At 38.7% G+C, this 25413-nt stretch overlaps 2 protein-coding genes and 1 long non-coding RNA gene across 4 annotated transcripts in view; 1 reads left to right on the top strand and 2 right to left on the bottom strand.

The window, feature by feature from the left end:
- Positions 1 to 1823: 1823 nt before the first annotated feature.
- Positions 1824 to 17688, bottom strand: LOC118425820. 2 transcript variants are annotated; one of them, XM_035834918.1, is made up of 17 exons: positions 17279 to 17688; positions 15452 to 15919; positions 13169 to 13274; positions 10485 to 10702; positions 9914 to 10045; positions 9218 to 9397; positions 8551 to 8687; positions 8173 to 8242; positions 7456 to 7539; positions 7136 to 7316; positions 6933 to 7022; positions 6605 to 6676; positions 6036 to 6096; positions 5701 to 5766; positions 4557 to 4744; positions 3966 to 4162; positions 1824 to 3257 (listed from the first exon to the last, which is right to left on the bottom strand). In XM_035834918.1, exons 1-17 carry the CDS (start codon positions 17327 to 17329, stop codon positions 2820 to 2822), a joined length of 2739 nt encoding a protein of 912 aa, XP_035690811.1. In that variant the 5' UTR covers positions 17330 to 17688; the 3' UTR covers positions 1824 to 2819. The 2 variants fall into 2 exon arrangements, with proteins under 2 accessions (XP_035690811.1, XP_035690810.1); XM_035834917.1 differs by having other exon boundaries at positions 8131 to 8242; positions 17279 to 17687.
- A 27-nt stretch (positions 17689 to 17715) lies between these two features.
- Positions 17716 to 19304, top strand: LOC118425821. The gene is made up of 2 exons (XR_004832330.1): positions 17716 to 17836; positions 18297 to 19304. It is a non-coding gene; the product is annotated as an uncharacterized LOC118425821 (long non-coding RNA).
- Positions 19305 to 19818: 514 nt separating this feature from the next.
- Positions 19819 to 25413, bottom strand: part of LOC118426160 (serine/threonine-protein kinase 36-like) — an 18505-nt gene continuing 12910 nt past the window's right edge. Inside the window, exons 26-37 of the mRNA XM_035835421.1 lie at positions 25287 to 25312; positions 24953 to 25180; positions 24735 to 24838; positions 24177 to 24299; positions 23353 to 23438; positions 22782 to 22855; positions 22412 to 22553; positions 21981 to 22104; positions 21607 to 21667; positions 21361 to 21490; positions 21052 to 21124; positions 19819 to 20867 (exon numbers count right to left, since the gene is read on the bottom strand). Of these exons, the coding sequence (XP_035691314.1) occupies positions 20603 to 20867; positions 21052 to 21124; positions 21361 to 21490; positions 21607 to 21667; positions 21981 to 22104; positions 22412 to 22553; positions 22782 to 22855; positions 23353 to 23438; positions 24177 to 24299; positions 24735 to 24838; positions 24953 to 25180; positions 25287 to 25312 (1436 nt within the window). The 3' untranslated portion in view covers positions 19819 to 20602. The remainder of the gene's footprint in view (positions 20868 to 21051; positions 21125 to 21360; positions 21491 to 21606; positions 21668 to 21980; positions 22105 to 22411; positions 22554 to 22781; positions 22856 to 23352; positions 23439 to 24176; positions 24300 to 24734; positions 24839 to 24952; positions 25181 to 25286; positions 25313 to 25413) is intronic.

Below are 25413 nucleotides of genomic sequence, written 5' to 3'. Positions count from 1 at the left end.
TGTGCGTGTATGTGTGTGTGTGTGTGAGTGTATGTGTGTGTGCGTGTGTGCGTGTATGTGTGTGCGCTCAAACCAATTCAGATTTCAACGTCTGCTTGGGGATTGGGTGTCTGGGTTTGTGTACGTACAGCATGATGAATTCGATAACCCGATAGATGATCAGAGATTAACCTGAAATTTTTACACCAAAAGGCAGGTATGGTTATCTACATGTAGTGTAAAAAGGTTTTCTCTATCGCCACTTAGTGGGAAGATATAAGTCATCTTTTTGCCTTACTTTTGGAGCAGGTGCTAAAACGCGCCCCTGCAGTCCGTCAGTACAGAAATGATGTTGGGGTAAGTTGTTATATGACGAAAAAGACGTACCCTTTCATATAACAGTGTCAAAGACAAGTCAGATGTATCACTTCTTCGTTTCTGAGTGGTAGCGCTTAGTGGTTGGGCAGAAACGTCAACTTTTGTTACAAAGTTGAGAGAAATATATGTCCATTAAAACTCCAAAACTTCACCTGAACGTAGCTCAAAAACGAAAGATTCTCTCGCAATGGAAATTCTCACACGACTTATATAAGCTCACACAAAGCGGTGTGCCAAATTTGAAAGAAATACGTTTAGTTATAGGTTAGCTACGAAAAAAGCGCACTTGTGGTTACGCGCCAGACTAGCACGCATATGACCTGCAACGTTCCGCACAGACAAATGCAGCTAGATTTGGAGTGCATCACGCAGAATTGTGTTTTACTCTCTAACTCAAGAATGGCACTATGCCCATGGCTGAAATTTTTACACCAGAAGGCAGGTATGGTTATCTACATGTAGTGTAAAAAGGTTTTCTCTATCGCCACTTAGTGGGAAGATATAAGTCATCTTTTTGCCTTACTTTTGGAGCAGGTGCTAAAACGCGCCCCTGCAGTCCGTCAGTACAGAAATGATGTTGGGGTAAGTTGTTATATGACGAAAAAGACGTACCCTTTCATATAACAGTGTCAAAGACAAGTCAATCACTTCTTCGTGGTATCGCTCAATGGTAAACGTCAAGTTTTGTTATAAGGTTGAGAGAAATATATATTTTGTTAACTTGAAAACGAATGGTCCTACCGCAGATGCAATTTACACATGGGCTGAATAGGCTTACATGGATAGGTGTACCAACTTTGAAAGGAATCTTTCTGAGTGTTTTAGGCGAGATGGAAAAAAAATGTTGCAGTTTCGCGTGGCGAGGACAAATTAATTACGTATTTTATTTTTAATTAAATTATGGTATGCGACAGCTAGGTTGAAGAATCAGTTAGGTGGATATTTAGGAGATTATGTGCGACGATGGGCAAATGTGAACATCATAGGATACTTAAGGATGGTGGATTTTACCTTCGATTTACGGGGATCACCGTGCGGTATACGAGGCATGCATGCTATCGTTGGTACATCGTACGATGTATGTGCCCTAAGTTTAGCGCTTAATTCAGAAACGAATCACCCTCTCGCAATGGGAAGTTATTAAAAGAAAAGGGATTGAGTAAGATCACACAAATACGAGTGCCAAATTTGAAGGAAATAAAAAAAAATCAGGAAATGTAATATAGGAAATGTAATCTTGCATTAATGTTTCAGTCGTGGCTAGGTCTAGTGCCCCGCCCCCTGGCTGGATGTATTTCACCACAAAATGTTGTGTCATTTACAGTCCGTTTCAGTAACACCCATATTCATGAGCCCAAGAGGTTGCCAAAATTTGACTGTTCTAATTGCCAATACCCTGTGATCAAATAGATAGACACTTGCAAATTTTGTAAAAAAAAAGTATGTCTGAGACTTTCACTCTGAATCCATTTTACTCTTCTCTGCTCAGTCACAGAAATCAAGCCATATAAGTTGTGCGACCTGTATACAGGTGTTAACTGTCGAATAATAAACGAGAATGATTTTTATTCTATGCATCAAAGAATATGAACATACAAGAAAATGGAAGTAATAAGTCACAAACAGGTGTGCTTTCATTGTTTAGTAACAACTTCATTATTATGGACCTGTAGAATATAATCTAAATACAAACTATACACAATTTCTGCTTTGAACAGCTCCGTGACAGAATCTGTTAATATGTTGACAACTTGGGGCAACAAAAGACATCTCGCCTCCTGTTACAACTATGAAAGAAGTCAGCTATGTAAAATTTTACAGTTGGAAAAAAAAAACCTCTCAATATTTCAAAACCCACTACGGAAGGGACACTTTCTCTGTACTGGTTACAAAAAGAAGTCTGGACATATGCACGATTTAGATTTACCAAATCACATTAGCGTTACCACATGTCCTACATTGTAACACATTATGAATATATGTCAAGCTACCTACTTGTAGGAGGATTATGTACATAACACTACATATTATACATATTTGGCATAGAAAGTCTACTAAAAAGCTCCGGATTAGTTTACTCAATTCAAACTCCAAATCTAAAAAGGTAGACATAACTGCATTCTTTTTCAGCAGAGAATGTCCCAATACTGTAAATTAAGACATTGTACATAATACAGCAAAGAAATGTCCTTTTCAATCTCATACAAGATAAGTTGCATATACTCATATTTACTATGGCAATTAGACCAGGAATGACCAATATAGACTACAGCTGTCCATACATTCATGTCCATTATAGGAAGTGAGAAGAGGTTGAACATATGCATACTAGCAACATGAAATTATAATAATTCCTCATCAACATTATTTGCACAAGTAATAGCTTAAACATAGAATTAGGTTATTCATGGTGTTATTTGCAATCATCATCCAAGAACGTGTAATAAAATAAACTTATCTATCTAATCACAATCATTGTCATCATCCATCCAAGAATCAACATCTGGCAATGCTTCATCATCACATTCACTCTCATCTTCTGACAGTGAATCACATATATAGTCAAGGCAGTCAGGGTTTTTAAAAGGGAAAAGTACGAGGTATGTTGTCTTTACAGTAGGCAGTTCTAGGTCAGGGTCATGATGGCGGAAGAAATCATACATGGATACCAGTCTCTTTTCAAGCATAACTACATGGGTGGTCAATGTTGCTACTCTTCCACTTGTTAAATCATCACACTTCATGATTTCTGCCTCCACAAGCTCCCTCTCTGTCTGGAAGTGGTTGAAAACATCCTTCATCTCCTGTCGCACCATCTCCACCTCTTCTTCTGCTCGCTGCAGGAGATTGAGGTGCTCTATTGCCCTGCGCTGAACACTCCGTGGCAACCCTGGCTCCTCCTGTTTAGATACAATAGGAACATAAACAGCAGATAAGTCCAGCTTTTATCCAAAATAGTGTTGCATACATCAGGAACCAAAATCAAACATTCAATCAACTATCTTGCATGCAGTGATTCATGCAGTGATCAGTTCTTCAGGTCACTCCAATATTGCGTTTAGACATAAAGTGCCTATAGACTGACTGACTGTGCATAATAGTGAATAAAGTAGTAATAGCCTTTATTGCACATTCATGCCCTATCGGGCTAAGTACAGGCATATTGATACAAAGGGTAGTAATACAGTAGACATGGTTTCTAATACTAATCTAAAACATAGATAAAAAGGTTTATCTAGGATATTGATTAGCTAATGTAAAGTCCTTAAAGAGAATGGTTGATATATTGAAGCATTTGGCAATTCACCATCTACTCAAGTAAGCTTGGTTTCTTAAGTGGTGTAATTAAAGGGCCACTTAAGTCAGAAGCAGGTATTATTTTCTACATAATATTGTTATGAGACTCAGTACATAATAATATTTATTTGCAAATCCATGCCCGTAGGCTAATTGCAATGATACAGACAGTGAAAAGTAACAAGTGTCTATTCTAAATACACACACGTCAGCTATCTATGTACATGCTTCTACTTTCTTTACTGGGTATATAATCAACCTCTAGATACCTGAGTATCTAAAAGTTTATGACATATCTTTACTAAACTCACCAACATATTTGGGTCCAGGCACAAGTAGGTTTGCCAAGAGGGATCGGTTGCCTCCCGAAACTGGATGGACACTGGAAAATTGGGATGTTTTGGCTCCCACTGCGTTGCCACTGCGTTGTACTCATCTACGGTCTTTTGGAGCTTTGTGTTTGTTGTCGTTAGTTGTCTTGCCAACTTCAGCGAAATTGCTTGGCCATCTGCATATTGGAAGACATGGGACTGTATTAACATCTTAACTGAAATCTGAGTTTCTGATCAGAATAAATTGTCTTAATTCTGTATTTCTTTGTCATAGTCAAGAAGTATTATACACGGTGGTCAGGTAGGAGCCACAAGGCTACCTCCTGATCCTTCCTTATAGGTGCACCAACAACAGACCACTGCCATCTTCACCACCAGACGTGTCTGCTGATAGCTGCTATGACCCCTGCCATTCAGTATTGAAGAAGACAATCTCTAATCCTAAGACAGTAGCACTTAAGGCTGTATCATCTCTATATAATCACTATAATCATGTGTATAGTATGTGATGTTTGAAGTACAAGAAAAACTGTTCAAGTTACAACATTTAACTGGTGTTAAACTACTCACCAGGATACTTCCTCTTGAGGGAAGTTAAAAAGCACCGCTCATACGAAAGGCCACGCATACGGGATAAAAGGGCGGACCTAACTGCCAAGTCAACCTCTTTCATTGTTGCAACAAATTGGTGGCTGGATGTTGACCAACGTGCAGATATGCGGTGCGTTCGCTCAAGTTCACTCAGTTGCTGGTCCAGCCTAGAGAAAATGAAAAAGAAGTTTGGAAAGAAAGTTAGCTTTATCACAAAAACTGAGTGGTCATGAAGGCTTAACAAATTACTAGACAGAGAAAAACACAGAGTATGGTATATCAAAAAATAGATTATTCATTTTTGATTTCTACCATCTTCTTTGACTTTGGCATTCTAAAACATTAGTATCCATTTACCAGCATTATTCTTTTGCCATTTTAATATTTACTTATTAGCAGCTACGATTTACAGTATGGTTGAAAAAGTTTTTTTTTAAACGGATGAAAATTGAGGCACGTACATGTCATCGATGTCATACATCTAATCAAATCAAAATGGCCTAGTAACTAGCCAACATGTCTAGATACAGTAGAAGCCAATTACTTGCACAACAGATAACCACACAATCCAACGCGGTCCAGCTGGATAACGCTGCATTATTGTACCATCCGGATAATTGCACAAAAATGATGGCAAGTGGGGATAATTAAACGGCATCTACTGTATATTAAAAAAAGGACGTCTACTTTCCTGCATAAAGCATCAGTGAAATCATAAATCATCCAGCATTCCAATTCCATGTGTAAAGACATGTCATTTAGAAAGGCATACATTGTGTATAGGCATAAAGTATGTAACCAATGTCTAAAATTTGCATTACATGATAATTACTCCAATGAATTCTGTAGAACATGGGGTCCTTGTATTCTAACTATAACTAAGGCCAAGGAAAAAAGTGTTGTGTTTCCTGTTTCAGTATGTAGGTACGATTAACTTGTCTTTTTTGGAAGCAGGCTCAGGTATCAGAAGAAAAAAACATTATGCTCACTGCCAGTGGCCGACCCAATATCAAGGCTAGGGTCGGCAGTTTTTTCTAGGGCCAGTTGCGTATCAGGAAACACACAAAACATTTTTTTCCAAGGACTAAGCGAGAACTATAAGAAAGTGAAAATTAATACATACTTCAAAAATGAAGACTGGTATACGTCCACATCGCTACTCTCCTCCCCCATTGAAAGTATCTGTTCCCTAAAAATAAATACATTTTAAGGAACAGTTATATGGGTGTCCATACAGTTCATTTCTGGTATGAATTAAACAGATCAAGTTGATGAAAGTACAGGGCATTCTTCTATGCATCATTAACAGGATCAGGTAGTGATGGTATTTGTATTATGATATAGAAAACAACAACTGCTGGCATGCATATCAGACTGAGAAACAATTCAGAGTGCATCTTAACAATGTAAGAAATTGAATTAAATAGCCAATGACAAAGATGGAATAGAGATGCTCACCGCACTGTCTTTAACTGAAGCAACTTTGTCACATACAAAGTTTTCCACTTGTCTTCTTTTGCTACATAACATGATGAAAAGGTGACTAAGCATATGTATGCTGTTTTTTATGAGAACAATCACTGGTAACAACTAATAGCACGAATATCAAGTGATGAAACAAAGCATAAAAATAATTCATTGCCATGATTTACAATTTGCAACTTCATTAAATATTGTATAAATAAGCAATCTTCAATGCACACATATATATACATATATCATGTCATTAAAACATGGCAATGCTTCAATTCAATAAGACGATTTGACTTATACCATTTGTAAGAATTGAAGAAATTAATAGTACTGGCAGCTTTACACTGAGATACAAGTGCTGTTAAATTCCATGAAGGACCTGTTGCAGGAGAGGTGGTTATCGTTTACTAAATTCAAGGAGTATAGAATAAAAGGTTGATGTCTTTGATAGATTACAAAGAAAAAGAATTGAAAGGGCCTTTTATAGAAGTACAAATGTACGTGTATGTAGTCAGTTTTTAGAATTAATATCTTTATCAGAGAAAAACACTTACAGGTGGACTGCTTTTCAGTATTGATGACATCCTTTTCTCTCTGAGCCCATGACTTGATGTCATCCATTGACACTGAGGAAGTTGTTACGTGAAAATATAAGACGTACATAATTACAAGTGAGATGTTCTACCCAAACTACTTCATGTGTAATTGAAAACAGTCAAGAATTAGATGTATGTTATAAGCATAATTATACAGATCACAAATAAATTCATGGGATAACTATGCCTGCAAAGAACATTATAAATGCATGTACCAGCATTTGTTTCTAGAATTGTCAGCATAGCAAAAATAGCAGAAACCAATGACAGAAAGCAAAACACCTACCATTTGCGTCAGCCATGACTGCATCTAGCCCTTCTTTGGCGACACAGCCAGCCTTTTCTGCACTTTGCTTCTTCTTGACAAGGGCGACTTCTAAAATGTTGACCAATAGAAACAGTAGTTTAGATAAATCATAAGCAATGAAACAGACTGAAGGCAACTAACAGCTCGGGATATTACAGCAGATGGGAAAGTCAGACTATTACCAATATCAAGTGTCTTCCGGCGCGAATAATGTAACAGCCCATCTGTCAGCAAGTCTAAACGGCGTGTTGGAGTCATTTCTTTGGTAATCCTGGAGAAGCGTCTAAGGAAGGCCCACATCCGCTCTACTGCCTCTCCATCAGTAAGTCCGAACCCAGGCAGCCTTCTTGTGCTGTAATTCAGCTGTGAATAAAGAAAGGTGAAAGAAGAATATAACAGTTTATTGCAAAATTAATAGCCCTGCCTGTCAAATACACAATTGGCATATTGAATGTTAGATAAATTATCCATTATGGAGTTTGTGCAATAAGATGAACTTTACCTGGCATGATGTCTTATGGCCGTAGGAATGGAAAACATCCAGTGCAAGTGTCACCTTACCCAGTAGGTCATTCTGGCGTGTTTTCTATGGAGGAAACACATTATAAGTTACAAATACATGTATGGAATACTCCATGAACACTCATAATTCATGGTACACACATCAGGCAACACAATATTGACATCCCAAGCTCTACGCAAAGAATGGAGATACAATAATTTGATCTTATGTCTACATATTTACCCAGGAACATTACACTGAGATGAACAAAGGAAAAGACTAGCTTGTAACAGCCATAGATAAAAACTAGAAGAAACTGAATTGCATCATTTTGTCTAAAGCATGCAAAAATGTACATGTCTTCATGTAACAACAGGATGGGATGGAGTGGGATAAAGTTCACTGATAAAATACCTAAAAATGACAGGAAGAAATCACACAATATAAGCTGTCTGAAACACAGCAATATCATGCAGCTAAACATGTATCACAGTAAAAGTAGCATCATGGTAAAGGTAAGGTTTGTCTGGTGTACCTAATCTGGAATACTTGTATTACCTGCACCAATGAAGGTATACAGAAAAGCTACCTTGAGCCATTGAAGCATAAAAATTATGAAAAGATACATGAGTGACCAAGATTAATCCTTTCAATGGTGTTACCATGAGTATGTACCTTGAGATGGGAGTGAAGTTTGCATGCGATGTCATAGATCACTTTAAGCTTGATGTTACGTCCTGCCACATCTGCCAGCAGCTCTTCTATAAGGCATACTGGGTATGCAAACCTACAGGCAATGGCAACATATAGGTCAGTAAGCACGACTGAGTCAGACTTTATTCAGACATTATGACAATGAAAATACCAATTATAAATGTATGCTACTTCTACAATTTTAACAACAGAGGGACAATTACAAATAACAATTTAAGTAGAAAGAGAGTGGCTACAATGTACATGATGGCCTGACTGTTACTTTGGGTGGACAGTGCTATCACTGCTATGGAATTGCACTCAACACATTTTTCAAAGGTAATTGACTAACTTAAGTTTTTGACTAGACTAAGATAAGAACAAAAATGTAACAAAACTCACCGTTCTCCGTGTATCATGTTTAGAAAACATCTAGGAATCTCATGGCGGCATACACTTCCAAACACCCCAGAAACATCAAGCTTTTTCTGCTTTCCCTGTGAGCGTATGATGCTGCCTGCTCTGAAGTTGCTGCAATCCTAGAGGGAAAGAAAATATTATGGGTAAAAAAGCCCAATACGCCCATCATATGCATATCTATTCTCAGAAAATTGTGCTAAACTTTGATGACATAATGCCTCATACATTGTCACAGGCTAGTAGAGGCTACAGTACAATGTAGGATGCATTGACCAGACAGTCTTTGGATATACCATAAAGCCAGTGATTTTGAATAATGTGTACTTCCATAATTTTCTATTAGCATATATGTGCCATATAATTTTTGTGAAGGTAAAAGTGAGTGATAACTAAAGTTTGTATGAACAGATAAATAATACAGGATACAAACATGAGATGGCAGTGAGAGGAGATCGTCACTGTTGTTTTTCAGGCTATGTTCCTTGTAAGTTGAAGTTTAACCTCTCTATTTCTCCTTCCAATATGTCCCAATGCTTTTAAAGCTATTATTACCCAACACCATATGTGTACCAGAGGATTATTGCATGTTGAGGCAGGGTCTTTCAATGTGAGATATAGAAAAGTAAGCATGTAAAACAAATTCTGATACCAGTTCCTCAACTTGTTTGCCATCGTCTTTCTTCTTGTACTTCTCAACAAAGTCTTGCACACGATCATCCTCCATGAAAAGTGTTGTCCCATGCAATGGCGGTCCAGAGCTGGTTCCAGAGCTCTGTTTCCTCACCAATCCAAAGTTACCATCCAGGGCAATTATTTGAGTGCCGTCCTTCTGAAGGAAATTGCAATGTATTTAGAAATTATATGTTTATAAACAAAAGGCAAAAAAAAACAACCTGTATGGTTTGGCACCTCTGTGTGCAAAAGAGCAATCACTACAACAAGGGACTTCTTTTCATGCATATGGTAGTGGTGTGTTTAAGGTCTTTCGCAAAAGTTTAGCCCTAAGCAGAGAAAGCAGTATGTACCATTTTCAAACTTGTTGCTATGACTTTAGTCTCTACTAGACTGACTACGCTGGCGACATGTTATACTCCCCGGGCTAATAGTTAGTTTTTTACCAAATTCTACAAGCCGTACCCCGTAGGCAGCCTGGTTAGAGGCTAAATGACTTGGCCAGGGATGAAACTCAAGATCAACCTACCAAATGCAAGGCAAACATTCTGCCCAATTGCTATGGCAAAAATATCTAATATTCGTCATTTATCACAGGTTTCATGGTGGGATGTTTCATCACTTAAGACATCTGGACTCAAAATAGGAAGAAGAAATTCAATATTCCAGGTACCTTTGGACATGCCGGGCAGGTTGTCCCATCATCTAGCAATGGACACAAATCTTTCATGGTCCTTACTCTATACATGAAGTGTCGAAACTCAGCAATTGATTGGCCAATAAGGGACCTGTAAAGTGTGTTCGTCTGTAGGACAAGAAAAAGACAACAACAACTGAAGGTCAGTTCAATTAGAGTGGAAAGTTCAAAGGCAGAATGATTTACAAAGCAGGTGCAGCATATTGCACCACCAAAATTCCAAGCTCCAATTGTTTTGAATTTCGGTGTCGAAGAGACTATGGAAGAAAACTACAGCCCAAAAAGTATCCATAACTGTGACCCCCACTTTCCATAAGATTGCATACTGAAGACAAATTGCATTTCAACTTTTTTTTCATTAACATGCTTGCATCAGTTTGGGGTTCCCAAAGGATGTGATCCATATAATCAAATCAACATGGCCTTACTTAAAAGCAACAAAACATGCATCCTACAAAAAAAAACTAGTTTTATTGCTACCGTTTTGAATGAAGAGATAGTTGCTAGGAATCCTCAGAAATGACAAACAATTGTGCATTTCCCTTACCTCACTGAGTGAAAGGTTGTTCTTGTAGCGGACGGCCTTACAGAATGCCTCAACAGAGACCTGTGCCTCTAAGGTGAACATGACTAACCACTCCAGCAGGGAGGTGGCAAAGGCAGTTTGTGGATCTGATACTGTAGACCCCCACAAGCCATATCTGAGGAGGGTGCAGCTGATCTGCTCACAGTCACAGAAGGCTACCTCAAAATACTGAAGGCGACCTAAAGATGGAAGAGTCTTTTAGTTATCAGAAAAGGAAACATAGTTGAAATTGGTCAACTCCATATGGCTTGATTATCCCAGAAGAGATGGATGGTGGAAATTGCCTATCGGGGAAGCACATGACATCCTGTACTGATATTTCTCCAAGGAGTATGCACATGTATACATATATACATATGTATATATATATATATATATATAGTCTCATTACTATGGTAAATGATTTAATCAAAGGGTTCTTTAACTGATATAATGTAAGGATATCCTTGCTGCAGTTACAAATGGCATAGTAGTATGTCATTTAAATTCAAACTACATCAGATTTCTTGCAAGTAAAAATGACCATGCCTGGGATTTTTTATAGCTTGTGCTACGCTAGATCTAGACATTATGTGCTGCAAACTGGTACACTTTTATAAATTTTGCACTCTTTTTTTTTAATATAATCTTTATTCAGTTTTGAAAAAAGACATAACAAAACAAATTGGATGTACAAAAAAGCAACCTAAACCAGGAAAGACAATTTGCATTTTCCCAACTAAATTAATTTAACAGTGCATAACCTACCTAGTCCCCACCTAAACAAGTGTTTTTCAGTTTTTGTAAATTTTGCACTCTTAAATGTCAGAGATGAACTTAAATTTTAGCACTCTTAAAAGTTAGAGATAAGCTAAATACACAGATTCTGAAATAAAAATTAAATTTTACAATATTTCAGCTTTCTTTTGACAGTAAATTTGTGACTGTGTGTATTTGTCGTCTCATGTGAGGAGGGCTGTATCTAGCACAATCCAGCTGATGTTTTCATAGGAAATGGGCTGAATGCATTTGGCCCACCTAGCCAAATCATTACGAAAAAATGACACCGCCAACATGAAGAAAACTCTGATTATCTGGAATCATCCATGACATCTTTCCATGTAGTTTCATTTTCATACACAGTATGACTTGATTAGAGTGTAACAAATCTTTGGAGCTTTCTCTCGACTGTCACCTTCACGGCAAAAATGGTGGTGATGTTAATGTTGCTCTTCTATTGTCAGTTTCTACTCTACAAACATTTGAAAATCATATTTGCCTCCATGAAATGTCATGGATGTTATATTTTACCCTGCGTTTGTCTGTCTGTGAACAAGATAACTCAAGAACGGCTGGATGGATTGGTTTCATACTTAGTGTGTTGGTAGTCAAGATGAAAGCTGGTGATTGTTAGATTTTGGGCCCCCTAGCGGCTTCCCTTGGTACTGCAGCGCAACTTCCGCTTTGTTCTGAACAAGCTATGGTCACAATTTTTGGGTGTTACATAGCTCTTGTGCTCAGGAATAAGTGACGTAAGTTTGAGCCCCCTAGCGGCTAGTTTAAGGATAGCAGGGGTATTTTGTCAAGAACTTCTGAAGACGATAACTCAAGAAGGGAACAACGGATTTCCATGATTTTTAATATGTAGGTACCTTAGACAATGTTGTGCAAAAATGAAATACTAATTATGCAAAACAGGAGCACATTTGCATACTTAATGAGAATGTAATATAATAGCAGTTTTTTCAATGTATCTCTTGTCCCGGATGTGATATGGTCATTTGGGTACTTTCAGCATCATGACAAAGTGGGGCAAGTTTCAGCCTCCTAACATTTATTCTTGGAACTGCAGGGGCATTTTTGTCAAGACATTCCAAAGAGGATAACTGCAGAAAAGAATGATAGATTGACATCATTTTACGCATGAGGGTAGCTCAGGCAAAGATGTTCACATTGATATACATGTTATGCAAAGGAGGACTTAATTTGCATAATTAATGTGAAAATTGCAGAATTTCATTGATTTCATAACTGGACTAAATGTAATACATGTAAATTATGGTTGATGGAATATAAGCAGATACCAAATATGCAAATGAGGAACTGATTTGCATAATATAAGCAAAAATTGCAAAATCGCTTAATGATTGATGATGGGAATTTTATACTTGTGACATGTGTATCTTAGTCACTGATGAACATCAGGCATAATTCAGTAGTGTTTTATGGAGCTTTATGTGCATGTCAGTTGTGTGACTGCTTGGTAGAGTTTGTATATTTAGGGAAATGAGTCGCCAATATGTAGTGACCGGTGACAGCAGGGATTTGGTACTAGCAACATTATTATTGAAAAAAACAACATTATTTTGAATGAAAAAAACAATTGTCTGCATTGACTTGGTTTATTTACCTTTCCAATCAGTATAATGGCAACAAGCAAGGTGCACTTATATATGTATATAATAAGATCAGCAAAAATTAGGGTGGGTACAACTTAGGGCACCACCCATTGAATACAAGCTCATTTGAATACAGCTGATAGCTCATAGCTAGAATGGCAAGGTGTTGAAAAGACAATGGAACTTGGAAGGTTCCAGTTGTACTGTATACAATACAGTATGAAAACTACATTCAGGGAGTTGAGCATTGCTTTGAGCGTTGCTTACCTGCAGGATCAAACACCTTGACTGACTTGCAGTACCTTGTTGGACAGTCAGCATGATGGGGCAGATGCAGGGTATGGCTCAGATGATAGGGACGGAAGAAGGTACCCTGCGATATGAAAGATACTTTTTCATGAACGTTAAAATATAGGATGTAAAATGACTTTAAGCATGAGGTCAATAAACAAAATATGCACACAAAAAAAACATGATCAAAACTGCTAAAGAAGATCACAAAAAACTGCTGATATCTGGTCATGTGGTCACTACGGACATGATTGTGTCAATGGGAAAATTATACTGTATATTACTAGTAGTATGTAACTGAGGTTTTAGATTTAAGAAAGCAAACCAACATTGTAAGTAAACTAAAAGTCAATTTTTCTGACAAAAATGGTGCACGGGGTCCAAAATAATATCTATACTATTTATAGTCAGAGTGTCCAGAGGGCAACCTCAGCCCTAAGCAAGGTGACAGTGGACAGTTCAGGTTGCTTCAAGTACAACATCTTCAGTTTCAGATAGATACATTTAAATCATACACTGGCCAATTTATGCTCTAAAGTGGTGTTCCGACCGGTCTGTACTTTACGGTAAGGCCCAGGGCTCCATAGTTAGGTTTGAATGATTCTAACTCGCTTGCGTGTATTCTCGAGCTAAACTGACAGACTTGCAGTACGTTCTTTTGTTCAAATTGACAAATAGTTGTTGTTATGTGTATCGATGTCATATATTTTGCTCTTTTTTTGTGTGATAAAGTTGAGTTTCCACAGATTTGCATGATATAGATAACACAACACAGGGTATTCCGTACCGCCCTCCGTCCCCCCAAAACCCACACCCATTCGCCCACCCCGAGTCAGAATGCCCTCATGGCGTACACAGGGCAAAACGGAATACCCTGTGTTGTTTTCCATACATATCAATCTAAAATATTACTTAGTTTCAAACTCATGCACTACATGAGCTTGACACACGCAAAACTAAACACTGTAAATGCAGAAACTTTCATGGTGGCTTTATGTTCGCAGTTTTCGCTGTGGCCACGAACTCAAAACCACCGCAAAAATTTTCCTCCTGTCTTCTACTTGCTCTGCCTATGGCGTCTTGCTACATGCACGTACTATAAATCGTCATGGTATGATAACGAAATGTTTGAGGTACTTGCCATGGTGAAGACGCAAGAATACTAGTACGTACAATACATTTTTTTAGTTCAAATTCATTCATTTCTCTAATGTATCAAACGATGGTGGAAAAGGAGTACCATATCCAGAGGGCAGATATGGTTAGATCAGTGACAGTTGATTATGCCAGCACTGCAAAGGTCACAAATGGACTGTTCTGTCTGTTTGTAGCACCCTTGCCGAGCAACCTGTCCAGGTTTTCCATTACAGTATGTGACTAAGTACAGTACTGCAAAATTAAGTCCCCGCGAACTTAAATGCATTTACAATATAGGCAAAACAAAACTAGGCAACCAGGTATTCTGAACCTTGGGAACATCTTATAGTTAATGTACTTTAGGAAACCAGTAGCATCTGAAAACTTGTTTTAAAATGAACACAGCCCAAACACAGCCAATACTGTAAATGCATTTAAGTTTGCAGGGATTTAATTTCGCAATTTTAAACTCGGGACCTCTTGGGCCTGAGCCCAAAGTGCTGCAGATTATGCCACGTGATTTATTTTTGGCTTTTTTGGCTTGATTAAACATAGGGATATTCTCTTTCCGACAATACCAGTCATTTTCAGACTAAATTAAGGTGATGGTCTTAATTCCACGTCAAAATTCCAAATTTTGACAAAACTTTCTACCCCAAAAATTATGAAAAGTACAGAGTGTGAGAAACTGAAAGTCGGTTGTTCTTAAAGCTAGAGGGATACCCTTCATTCCCTACACGGCTTTTCTGCTTCATATGTATTTGCTGGAAGAGACGGCCTCTAACTTGAGGGTACTCATCCTCAAATTGAGACCCCAAACAATCATATCTACTCTGCACCGATATACATAGTGTTATACATACAGTACGTTGTATGGAGAAATGAATGAATGCGAACTCAAATTGTGTTGTGTTACTTGTGTGAGTAGTCGTGTCTTCACCATAGTGAGCATCTCAAAGATTTCATTATTGTAATACTGTATAGTACACAGTGACACATGTAGTGAGAAGGGGGTGCCGTGTTCATGGTTAAGTGGCCACTGCAAAGACCGCGAAGAAAAATCACCACGAAAGTTTCTGCATTTACAGCACTGTCAACTAATGTAGTTGAATAACCACAAACCTCCCACTTGTCTGGAACATGGAAGGACTTATGGTCTTTATGTTGCTCCCTCAGACACTCTATGCAGAACATAGCCACAGGACCACATTCCTTGCACCTGAAAATCAGACTCTCCTCGACCGTTCGACATGTGGTGCAGATAAAGGAGATTGGTGAAGCCAGCTCCACGCTGGTTTGATACACAAGATCCCTTACTTTGTTCCAGGATTCTAGTTCACGGGTTTTTTGTTTACAGTATGCTGTCTGTGTTTGTGGCAGGGTAGGCTCTGGGTCTGCAGCTGGTACAGGTATAACAGGAAGCTCGGCAGTGGCTGATGTGCTGGCTTGTGAATCTTGTGCTTCAGGCTGGGTACCTAGCAAGGGAATGCGACTCACAGTTGTCCTGCCATCTGCTGAGTTAACTGAAGTCTTCTTCACAAAGGGGGTCCTCCCACGAAAATTCCTAATGTCCTTTTTGACTTTCGCCATCTAAAAATTTAAGACAAGATAACACATTGATATTGTCCATCAATTTTCTTCTTTATACTACTAGTAGTATACAGAATCTGCAAAGTTGAGCAACTTAGGTGGGTCTATGTTTGAACACATCCTTATACTGCCACAAGACACACCTGCACAGAAAGTCCTAGAATTCTCAAAATTAGGCTCAAGCAGAGACAAGGCACGCAAAGGAAGACACTGCATCAACTTGCTCAGCGGCTGAAAGTAGACCTGAAGCACAGAATTCTGAGAGGGTAAGGGAGCTTGCAGGATGCAAGATGCAGTGGAGGAAATGAAGAAGACTGAATTCAGCAGCAGGATGTTTCAGCAAATACAGTGGATGATGATGATGATGAATCTTCTTCTTGTAGCCTAACCTGTGGTATAGAAGATTGATTTATTCCCAAGACAGAAAATTGCTAAATAAACTGTGATTTGATTCAATCCAATTGAAGGTTCTGATTACTGGTGCGGTCAGGCAAAAGTGTACAATATAAGCAGTACAGTGTAAGCAATACAAGTCTCCTTGTAGAAGCTGACCCTGCACATTTCTTATTATAATAACACAAGTTGAATGTCAGGATGGACTAATACCACTTGTCATCTACCCCAACAGACAATTTTTCTATTTGCGAGTAGACACTTATTTTGTTGTAGGTGTGTAACGGTAAATGTTGTGTTCAAGGACTGCTAAACCGAAGACGCCTAACGGCTTAAGCCTTGGAAAACCGGTTTGCACGTTCGGTTAGTGATCTGCGATCTGTGATCTGTTCGACCCCGGGTGGCGGCATGTTTCTTTCTGTTCTACTCGCCCCTCTGGTTGTTTCACTGGTTCCCACACCACGGGCCTTGGCGGTGAGAGCACCAAATCCTAACCACAAGAAAGGAGTTGTGTGGTGATTAGGCAAAGTGGAAACGTGATTGAAATATGCTTTTCCTTCAATGGATTCAACCTACTTTAGCAAGGCCAGGTTAATTTGATCATATGATAATTAACATTGGATGCATGAATGCATACTTTTTTGCCATAATAAAGCAGCTGAAAATTGAGCAAAGATGTGCCATAAATTGAGAAGTTCAGTCTAAGAGAAACTACAGACCTGCTAACTTAAACTCTGATGGTAGTGGAATTTTTTGGGAGAAAATGGTTTGAATCATGAATGATATGGATTGATGGTATTAAAAAACTATTATGAAATTATTCGACTACACCACGAGACATAATGGCTTATCAGCTTTACAAATTACAGACCCTTTTTTCAGTGGAACAAACAAAACATTGACAGACAGTAAAGAGAGCAGCAAAGACATGCAGGTCAGACACAGACTTACTACTAACGTTAGTACCTTTCTCAAATCCGTGTCAGGCAATCCACATGACGCGCCATTTTGAGGCATAACACATGGTCACAGAAAAATTCAATATAACAGTCCCAACCGATCAGATGAGGCGATCAAAGGTGTCAGTGTGATCCTGACAAGCAGATCTATCTCTTGCAGTGCATTTCAAGATTCAAATGTTAATGCAAGATGAGATTTGAAGCCTCAATTCGGCGCGTCGCGGGCAGCTGCATCATTCGCCGCCATTTTGTTTGTTTCCTGACCCGGGCTGACCCTCTCCAATGACCCCTGCGCTATACCAGCCACACCATCACGGATCACCATCGCGTGATGGTATACCGCACGGTACGGAGGTAGTACCTTATACCGATGGCCATCGTGTGATGCTCAACCACCATCATACGATCACTACCGTGTGATGGTATATGAATCGGGTGGCATCGGAGAACTCTGGGAATGATTCCAGGTGAAAGGGCAGAGATCAAGGTTCACTCCAGTGGTTGCACAATTTTGCTACGTCATTCCTGGCGGAAGTTATGGGCCAGAGTAGGGAAACCTCCGAAAGTAAGTGGATATTTTTGCCATTTTTCTTGAATTTAGCAATTTTGTTCATACACAGTGACAAATATAGATATATTGCGCTAATCATGGTGTAGTTTCTGTTTCTATTTACGCGAGTTTGGCTTGTGGCTTTAGCGATGCGATTTGAGAGTTTTTTTGGCAGCCCGCGCACGGCCGTGGAGGGGGAGGGGGGCGTGACATCACGGACGTCCGCGGACATTGTCTGCGCTATAAATTCAACATATCATCATAAATTCTGCGCTATTTGACCACAGAATGGCAACATATTTTATGTATTGTGTAGAATACCTTTCATAACCGATGATGTGGCATATTTTGTAACCAAAAAAAACGTTTCACTATCGTATTATGATATGTTGCGTGCAGACACGTTATCGCCATGCTCAATCGGAATTTTTTCAGTTGCATGGTATTAATTTCGAGATCATTTTTAATTTTCTAGTTGACACAAAAGGGACATATCCTGGGCAGATCAGCGGAAACAGCAAATTAGAGACGTGTCAAAACTGCTCACCAGAGACAAGGCTGCAGACACCGAGACAACAGATCAAGTTTAGACACGACATGTTTGGAGTTGCAATAATTGGTGACGAACATTGAAAGTTATTTGATCTTATTGTTTTGATTTTTAAAGAAGAAAAGCTAAGTTAAGAGAAACTGAATAGAAAAGCAACCTACTAATAATAATCAGAAAGTTACTTGAACTAAACAGTTATTTTTTAGAATGGGTAAAACATGTATGCATACTAATTAGCACTTACTATTACTGATGTCATTAATTACGATGTTAATTAGGACAACTGCTAATTAAGCATTTGATTGTTAAAAGTTCTTTAAAGTAACATGCAATTTACATCTGTACAACCCATGTAAGTATGCCTACAACATAAATGTGATTAAATTTTTAAAAGCCAATGTGTGGATAGTTTTCACCATATATGTATCATTAGCATTTTGCTAATTAGCATAAATTCTTAATTATTTATTGATGTTCCTGTGTGGATACATTCCTGTACTTACGTCAACATGCAATATAGGTTAGCACTGTCTATTCTTATTTCAGGGAACATGTAATTCAAATATGGACAAGTGATACAATTACATGTGTTGTTGGAAGTACTTTAGGGTAATAACCCTCATTTGCATATTTTGTAATTAATGAAAACTACAAAAATACTTCATTTTTTAATGATTAGTCTTACTTTGAATTAGAAACGTGAAGTTCTTTCTTAAGCTTGTAGCATGTTTAAGAAATGCATATTAATTGAATGGTACTATTGTGGATGAGTAGATTAATTAGGGTTAATTAGGATTAATTAATACAAAGTAATGATGATATGTCGAGAAAACAATATTATAGTCTGTCCAGTAATATTATCTTCATGTGCTGAAAATTTGAAGAACATTTGTTAAAGCGTTTGGAAGATACATTAAAAAGTGTGTAAATAACTGTGTGCTTGTGGTCATTTTCGGTGCCATGTCGAGGTCAACTGTTCCCATAGGGCTAATAGATAAGCCTCTTCTAATAAAAACGTCCAACTTTTCAACTTTGAAAAATTCTAGAAAATTTCAACATCGTCGGATTTCAACACAATAAAAAGCATTGTAATCAGAAGAATCTGATCTGTAATTTGAAAGCAGTTTCAGCAACTTTAACCTTAACCAAAATTTTGGTGTGACATGCCTACCGTTACGTCCTTGATATAACGTCCTTGGTTCTAACAGTTGCCTTCCTACCCCTTACACCAAAGGTGTACTTCATGATCGCCGTTTGAACATTGTGAGTGTGAGTCTGAAATAGCTTGCCGTTTCAACATTGTGAGGGGGAGTCTGTCTGAGATAGCTTGCCTTTGGTAAAGTTCTTGTCAAAGTTAGTAAGATGCAGTGAATGTAGGAGTCTTACTTTTTCAAAAGGAAGTAGTTTGTAAACTCATGTACAACAAGAAAGACAAGGTCACAATAGATAAATTTTCTAACAAAAATCTTTATCTTAATTTTCAATCTTATCACCAAAGTTCTTGAATTTTTTATTTTTTCTTGAATGTATTGACCAATATTTACAGCAAGTACACATCCAATGCAATAACTTACACAAAAATTTTCCGTGAATTCAGAACACCAAACCAAGGAGCTTTTATTTTTTTACTGATAAAAGCTCCTTGACCAAACATTTTCCACAACATTGACATAGCCAGTGACTCACGCCTTAACTACATACAAAGCTAGCACCCCAAAAATACAACACTAATCACACTGGTGCTTCCACTTACATGTAGTATGATAACTCTGTGATTGTCTTCAAAGCAGAATGTAAAGAAGTTCATATAATAATTTTCATACAATACTACAATGGACGGAAATCTGAGTCTCAAAACCTTCAGAAAACATTACTCACTGAATGACAGATTGTTCTGTTGAGAAGTATGACATATGTATTCACAATTTTTCTGGTCAAATCTTATTTGAGAAAAGTTCAGGTGCAAGTGGTGATTTCTAGCTGCCTTGGTTTTGATATACTGAAAGATGTGATATGTATTGTAAGATTAGGTTTAATAGTAGTCACATCGATGAAGGTTAGACATCCAGGTAATAAGATATGCCATAAAGCAGTTACTTAAGCAACTGGATATGATTTTGATCAACCATCCGGTGTGCGGACACTGCAGAAATTTTGTTGGAGAGAGTTTTACATCCTAGCTGTGAATTGATATGCAAAAGAGATTTAGCTAGAGAATAGGTTTATAATAACTATGTGAGAAGTCTTTGTAGTTTGAGACAGTGTTGAGCCACGGTGCTCGCACTTCTGTGACTCCCAGAGCTGACGGAGTACCGACTCCCCGGGGTGGACACGGTGGAGGTTCGCGCTCCCTGTGCCATGGAGGACAGCTTGTCTGGAGCCTTGAGAGAAACGAGGACCTCCTTCAGCTCCCGCCGGTGACACATGGTCCTGAGGGACATGGCTGCCGACTCCTGAACTGTGACCTGGTTGTCATGGAGGACAGCTTCCAGTAGTCTGGAAATGAAATTCCTTAGTTAAGTTTTCATATATCTTCACTTACAGCCTTTGTCTGGAGAAAAGATTGCTCTCAATAAATGTAATTTGATTTCAATTGCAACAAAGCATTGCATCAGAGAACAGAAAGTAGCAAAATTTCTAAAATGAAAGAAAAATGGTTGAAAATATTATACCCACTCACCTGTGTGGAGCCTTGTTCTTGATGAGTGGTACACAGAGTGAAGAGGAATGTCTGGATAGGTTACCAAGTGCAGCTGTAAGAGAAACAAAATCTCAATCATATCTATTGTTTGAAATGCTTAGCAGAAAGATAATTGTGATTCACATCAGCACTGTTTTAAGTTATATTTGCTATGATTTTTTTATGCCAAGAAAAAAAACTTACCTACTAACTACATGATGAGATTTTGTGTGATATTAGATACTAAAAACGAAACTACCCAATGACATACAGCCTGCGGATGTTCCTGATTTGGAAACATTCCCTCACCTGCAGCATTTGCCCTGGTCCTGGCCAGATTGTCGTTCAACAGACTGACTAACTGTGGTACAGCTGTTCCCAGTACACTGTACAGGGTCCCATTGTGATGTGCTGCATTCCCCACAGCCAAGCAAGCACACTGCAACAAATCAGACAACAATGCATTTTGTACAAATGTAATAAATCAATAATGTTTTGGTACATCTTTTTTCAGTTGCACAAGTTCAGGGATATAAATGAAGCAAGTGTACCAACCTTTCTGACGTTTGTGTCATTGTCTTTAAGAAGTGTGATCAGTCGTTCCACTAACTGTTTCCTGCGGAAAAAAATACATCTATTAGATACAGCTTAAAACTGCTGTTAAAGAGATGCATACGTAATGTTGGTCACTTTCAATTCTAGAATATGCAGTATAACAAATTTGATAAACTTCATCTCTTGCATTGCACTCTTAAGTTTTGCTTGTCAACTACAAGTGTATGATTTGGTTTATGTGGTGATGTATTTTATACAGGTGTGGGGATATCTTACTTAAATTTGCCAGTAACTCCATATAAAGGAGTCAACAGCTCTTTATCACCAGAAGCTATACATTAAAACTGAACAAAATGAAACAAGGAAGACATTACCTGGCCTTCAGCACTTTGTAGAAGTCGTCTGAGTGCCTGAGAAGATTACCCATAAGGCTGCATGCTCTGGACTGAACCACTGGGGAGGTGTGGGTCAGGAGGGATAGCAGTGTGCTGTAGTCACCTGTGGAAGATGAGGCCAACCTTTCATTCAACTGAAACCTGTAGCTATGGAAATGCTTAAGATAAATGACCGATACATGTAACTTCAAACACAAGACCTTAGAAGCACATGGTTCCAGCAAAGTGTCAAAGGCAGCTGAAATTCTTTACATGCCTGTGAGTTTCTTTTTTTATAAATTAACTTTTGCTACTTGATGTCCATAAATTTGAACTGAAACAACATTCAAGACTCTCCCTAACCATTGCTGTCAGTACTTCAACTACAAAGCTAAAACAAAAAAAAGTAGCAATGTACACCTGTCCTGTACCTTTCTGTCCCATGAGCAGTGTCTTCATGAAGTCCATGTGATCAGCAGAGTTCCTGGCGATGTGACAGCACACAGACAGCACATCAGCTGTCACTGAAACAGGAGCCTCTGATGACAGCAGCTGAACCAGAAAACCTGTGGACTGAAGGCAGGAGAGTGGTGGACAGGATTACATGTGAGGAAATATGGAGAAAAACAGCAACCCACACAATTCTTATAGTTCATTGTAGTACTCGGGAGAGCATCTTGAGTTCAAGATGTGCCAAAGCACTAATGGTAGTCTTATATATAGCTAATTGTCATTCTACAAAACAGATTGGTACACATGTATACCTGTAATACAGTATGTTTGCAGGGATGGTTCACCTACCTCTGTATTTTGTACCATGATGACAAACTGTGGAATGAGCTGAGTGTCGCCCAGAATCAGCCTGCTCACAAGTCCTGTAAAGCAAATCAATGCATTATCATAACAATTAGTCAACCAACTTACCAAAAGCTGGCTTACATGTCGGCAAGCTAGACTTTATGTTTAAGAGGATGCTGAGGATTTGTCCTGACATTGTTTTGTTCTGATTCAAATGCAAAATCAAGACACTAAAATAAGATTTAGTTTGTTAAAAAAAATGAAAATGTTTGTTTCATGTTTCCCATCAGTAATCACCCCAGGCAAGTTGATATTAACAGTTTTCCACACACAAGACCGTGCTGCATCAAGGTGCCAACAAAGAGATGAAGGAAGCAGCTAGAAGGCATAAGAGGCAAAATCCGTACACAAGTGCTTTCAGATGCCCAACCTGTGGCAGACTGTGCAGAAGTGCAGCGGGTCTGGTTGCACATTGCCGAGTCCATCTGTCAGTGAACTGATAGTCCGACAGGATGACAAGGACAAGAAGAAAGAAGCACACACAAATTGCTTGTAAAATGTTCTCATGCCCCACCTATCGGCATCTCCAGTAAGTGCAGCTTGAGGTAGCGCCTGGACACCAACAACAGCTGCGGCACCAGCTGTACCTCACGTACGCACCTGAAACATGGCAGATGTTAGTGTCAAGTTTTTACAACAAATGTTTTAGTTCAGATTAGATACAATATATGATAGATATACAATGTACTTTACTTTCCAATTAAGTATCTTATTGAGATCTCAAATTCAATTTCTGTCTTGATAAAAGATACTAACAGTTTTATGAAATGTCATACAATATTTTGTAGCTTCAGTAATCACACTTATAGACATTTGAGAATTTTCCTTAACAGTTCCTGATTACGGAATGAAGTTTGGTCAACTTTCAGCTACATCAAATGTTTCCCATGACACGAAGCTGGTCTACCTTGGCCCAAACTCAGAAATGAATGAATGAAATGCTAGCAGGATTCCCATATCTATCATACAAAGTGTACCCCAACATCTAAAAACATCAGACCATGAGTCACTGGCAAGATTCCCATACCAACCATAGCAAACCAATAAAGCATTTCTCAATACTCACTCGCTATCCATCCAGAGAAATATGTAACAGCAGCAAAATAGCAAACATTCACTGTAAGTAGTTTGCATAAGTGAGCATATCTTGTGAATATTCATACAAGAAATACTAATGTAATGATTGTTACCCTAACGAATTAACAACATTTCTGACTAACATCATTACTTTTTAGGTCTACAATGTAAAGACTAAAGTATACTTTGTCATTGATCTCTCATCTACATCACACATGTATGTGTGCCAAAAAATAACCAACTTGAAGAAGACCACCTCACCTGAGTGTTTCTGAGAGGATGGTGTCGTTAGTGTCCACAGCAAACGGGAAACAGAACAGCTGGGTCACCTGCAGGATGAGGTCAATGACCCTGTCCGAGGGGCTGGAGTCCTCATCACCAGGGCTGGCACAGTAAAAAATACAATTTTTGCATTTTTACATTTATCGATGTCACAATTCTCACTATTCTACCCAATGTATTTCATGATATCTGGATAAAATAATTACACTGGTCTTGGCTTCATCACAAGCAAAATGTAGTTACTCAAAGCAACTGGATATGGTTTTGGAAACGGTCAGACATTCCAGTCAACTATCCTCTCCAACAAGATCTCTTCAGTGTCACTGACAAAAACTACTGCATAGCAGTAGAAACGTCTGACTATTTCCAAAACCATATCCAGTTGCATGAGTAACTAATTTTTGGCATACCATATTACCTGGATGTCTAACCTAAATCGACATTCATTACAAGCAGTTAGATAGTTCAAACTTTTCAGATTTGGGGGTGTTAGGATTTGGTTATTTTCAGTGACTATAATGAAAGCTCTGTCCTTACCTTTGTGCCAGTTCAGCCAGGAAGAAATCTGAGAGCAAAGTGGCCAGACACAACACAACCACACTGTCTGCACTGGCTAGGAGGGGTACACACTGGTGGGGCTCCTGGGGGAGAAGGGGTGATAGAAAATAGTGTTGTTACAAGTAACTCTGTGTGATTTAAGTTGAACAGTAAACTTTCAAGTTTTTTAGCTTTATTTCCAAGTACTCTATACTCACCTTTGTAAACACAATGGTGGCCATCTGCATCATCACCATCAGTCCTGAGGGGGACATGGCTGACCAATCAGGGGGCGGTCGTCGTGGAGACAGGATCTTCTCCTCCCCCTCCACATCGTACACGGCCATCTCCGTCTGTGAGTTGATGTGGAGCACCTGGACCAGACGGTGCCACAGGAGGTTCCACACGCCACACTCGATAAACAGCCGTACCACAGACACATCACCCTATGGGGAGGAAGGGGAAGGTTATTTAATTAAATGGTTATTTTTATTGGGCAGGCCAACTACTCTTCGCAGCCAGGGGCTGAATTGTGAGGAGTTTACAATAGGCGGGGCAATCGCAAGGGTCTAGAGCGACTGTCATTTGTAACTCAGGTGACCTTATTCAAAGACTTGCAATGTAGTTAGCCATGGTACATGTTCAGTACATGTTACTTCACAGTGCTCCTATATCACAA

The sequence above is a fragment of the Branchiostoma floridae genome, chromosome 11, assembly GCF_000003815.2.
Source record: "Branchiostoma floridae strain S238N-H82 chromosome 11, Bfl_VNyyK, whole genome shotgun sequence".
Lineage (NCBI taxonomy): Eukaryota > Metazoa > Chordata > Leptocardii > Amphioxiformes > Branchiostomatidae > Branchiostoma > Branchiostoma floridae.
This window is presented reverse-complemented; position numbering and strand designations above follow the sequence as displayed.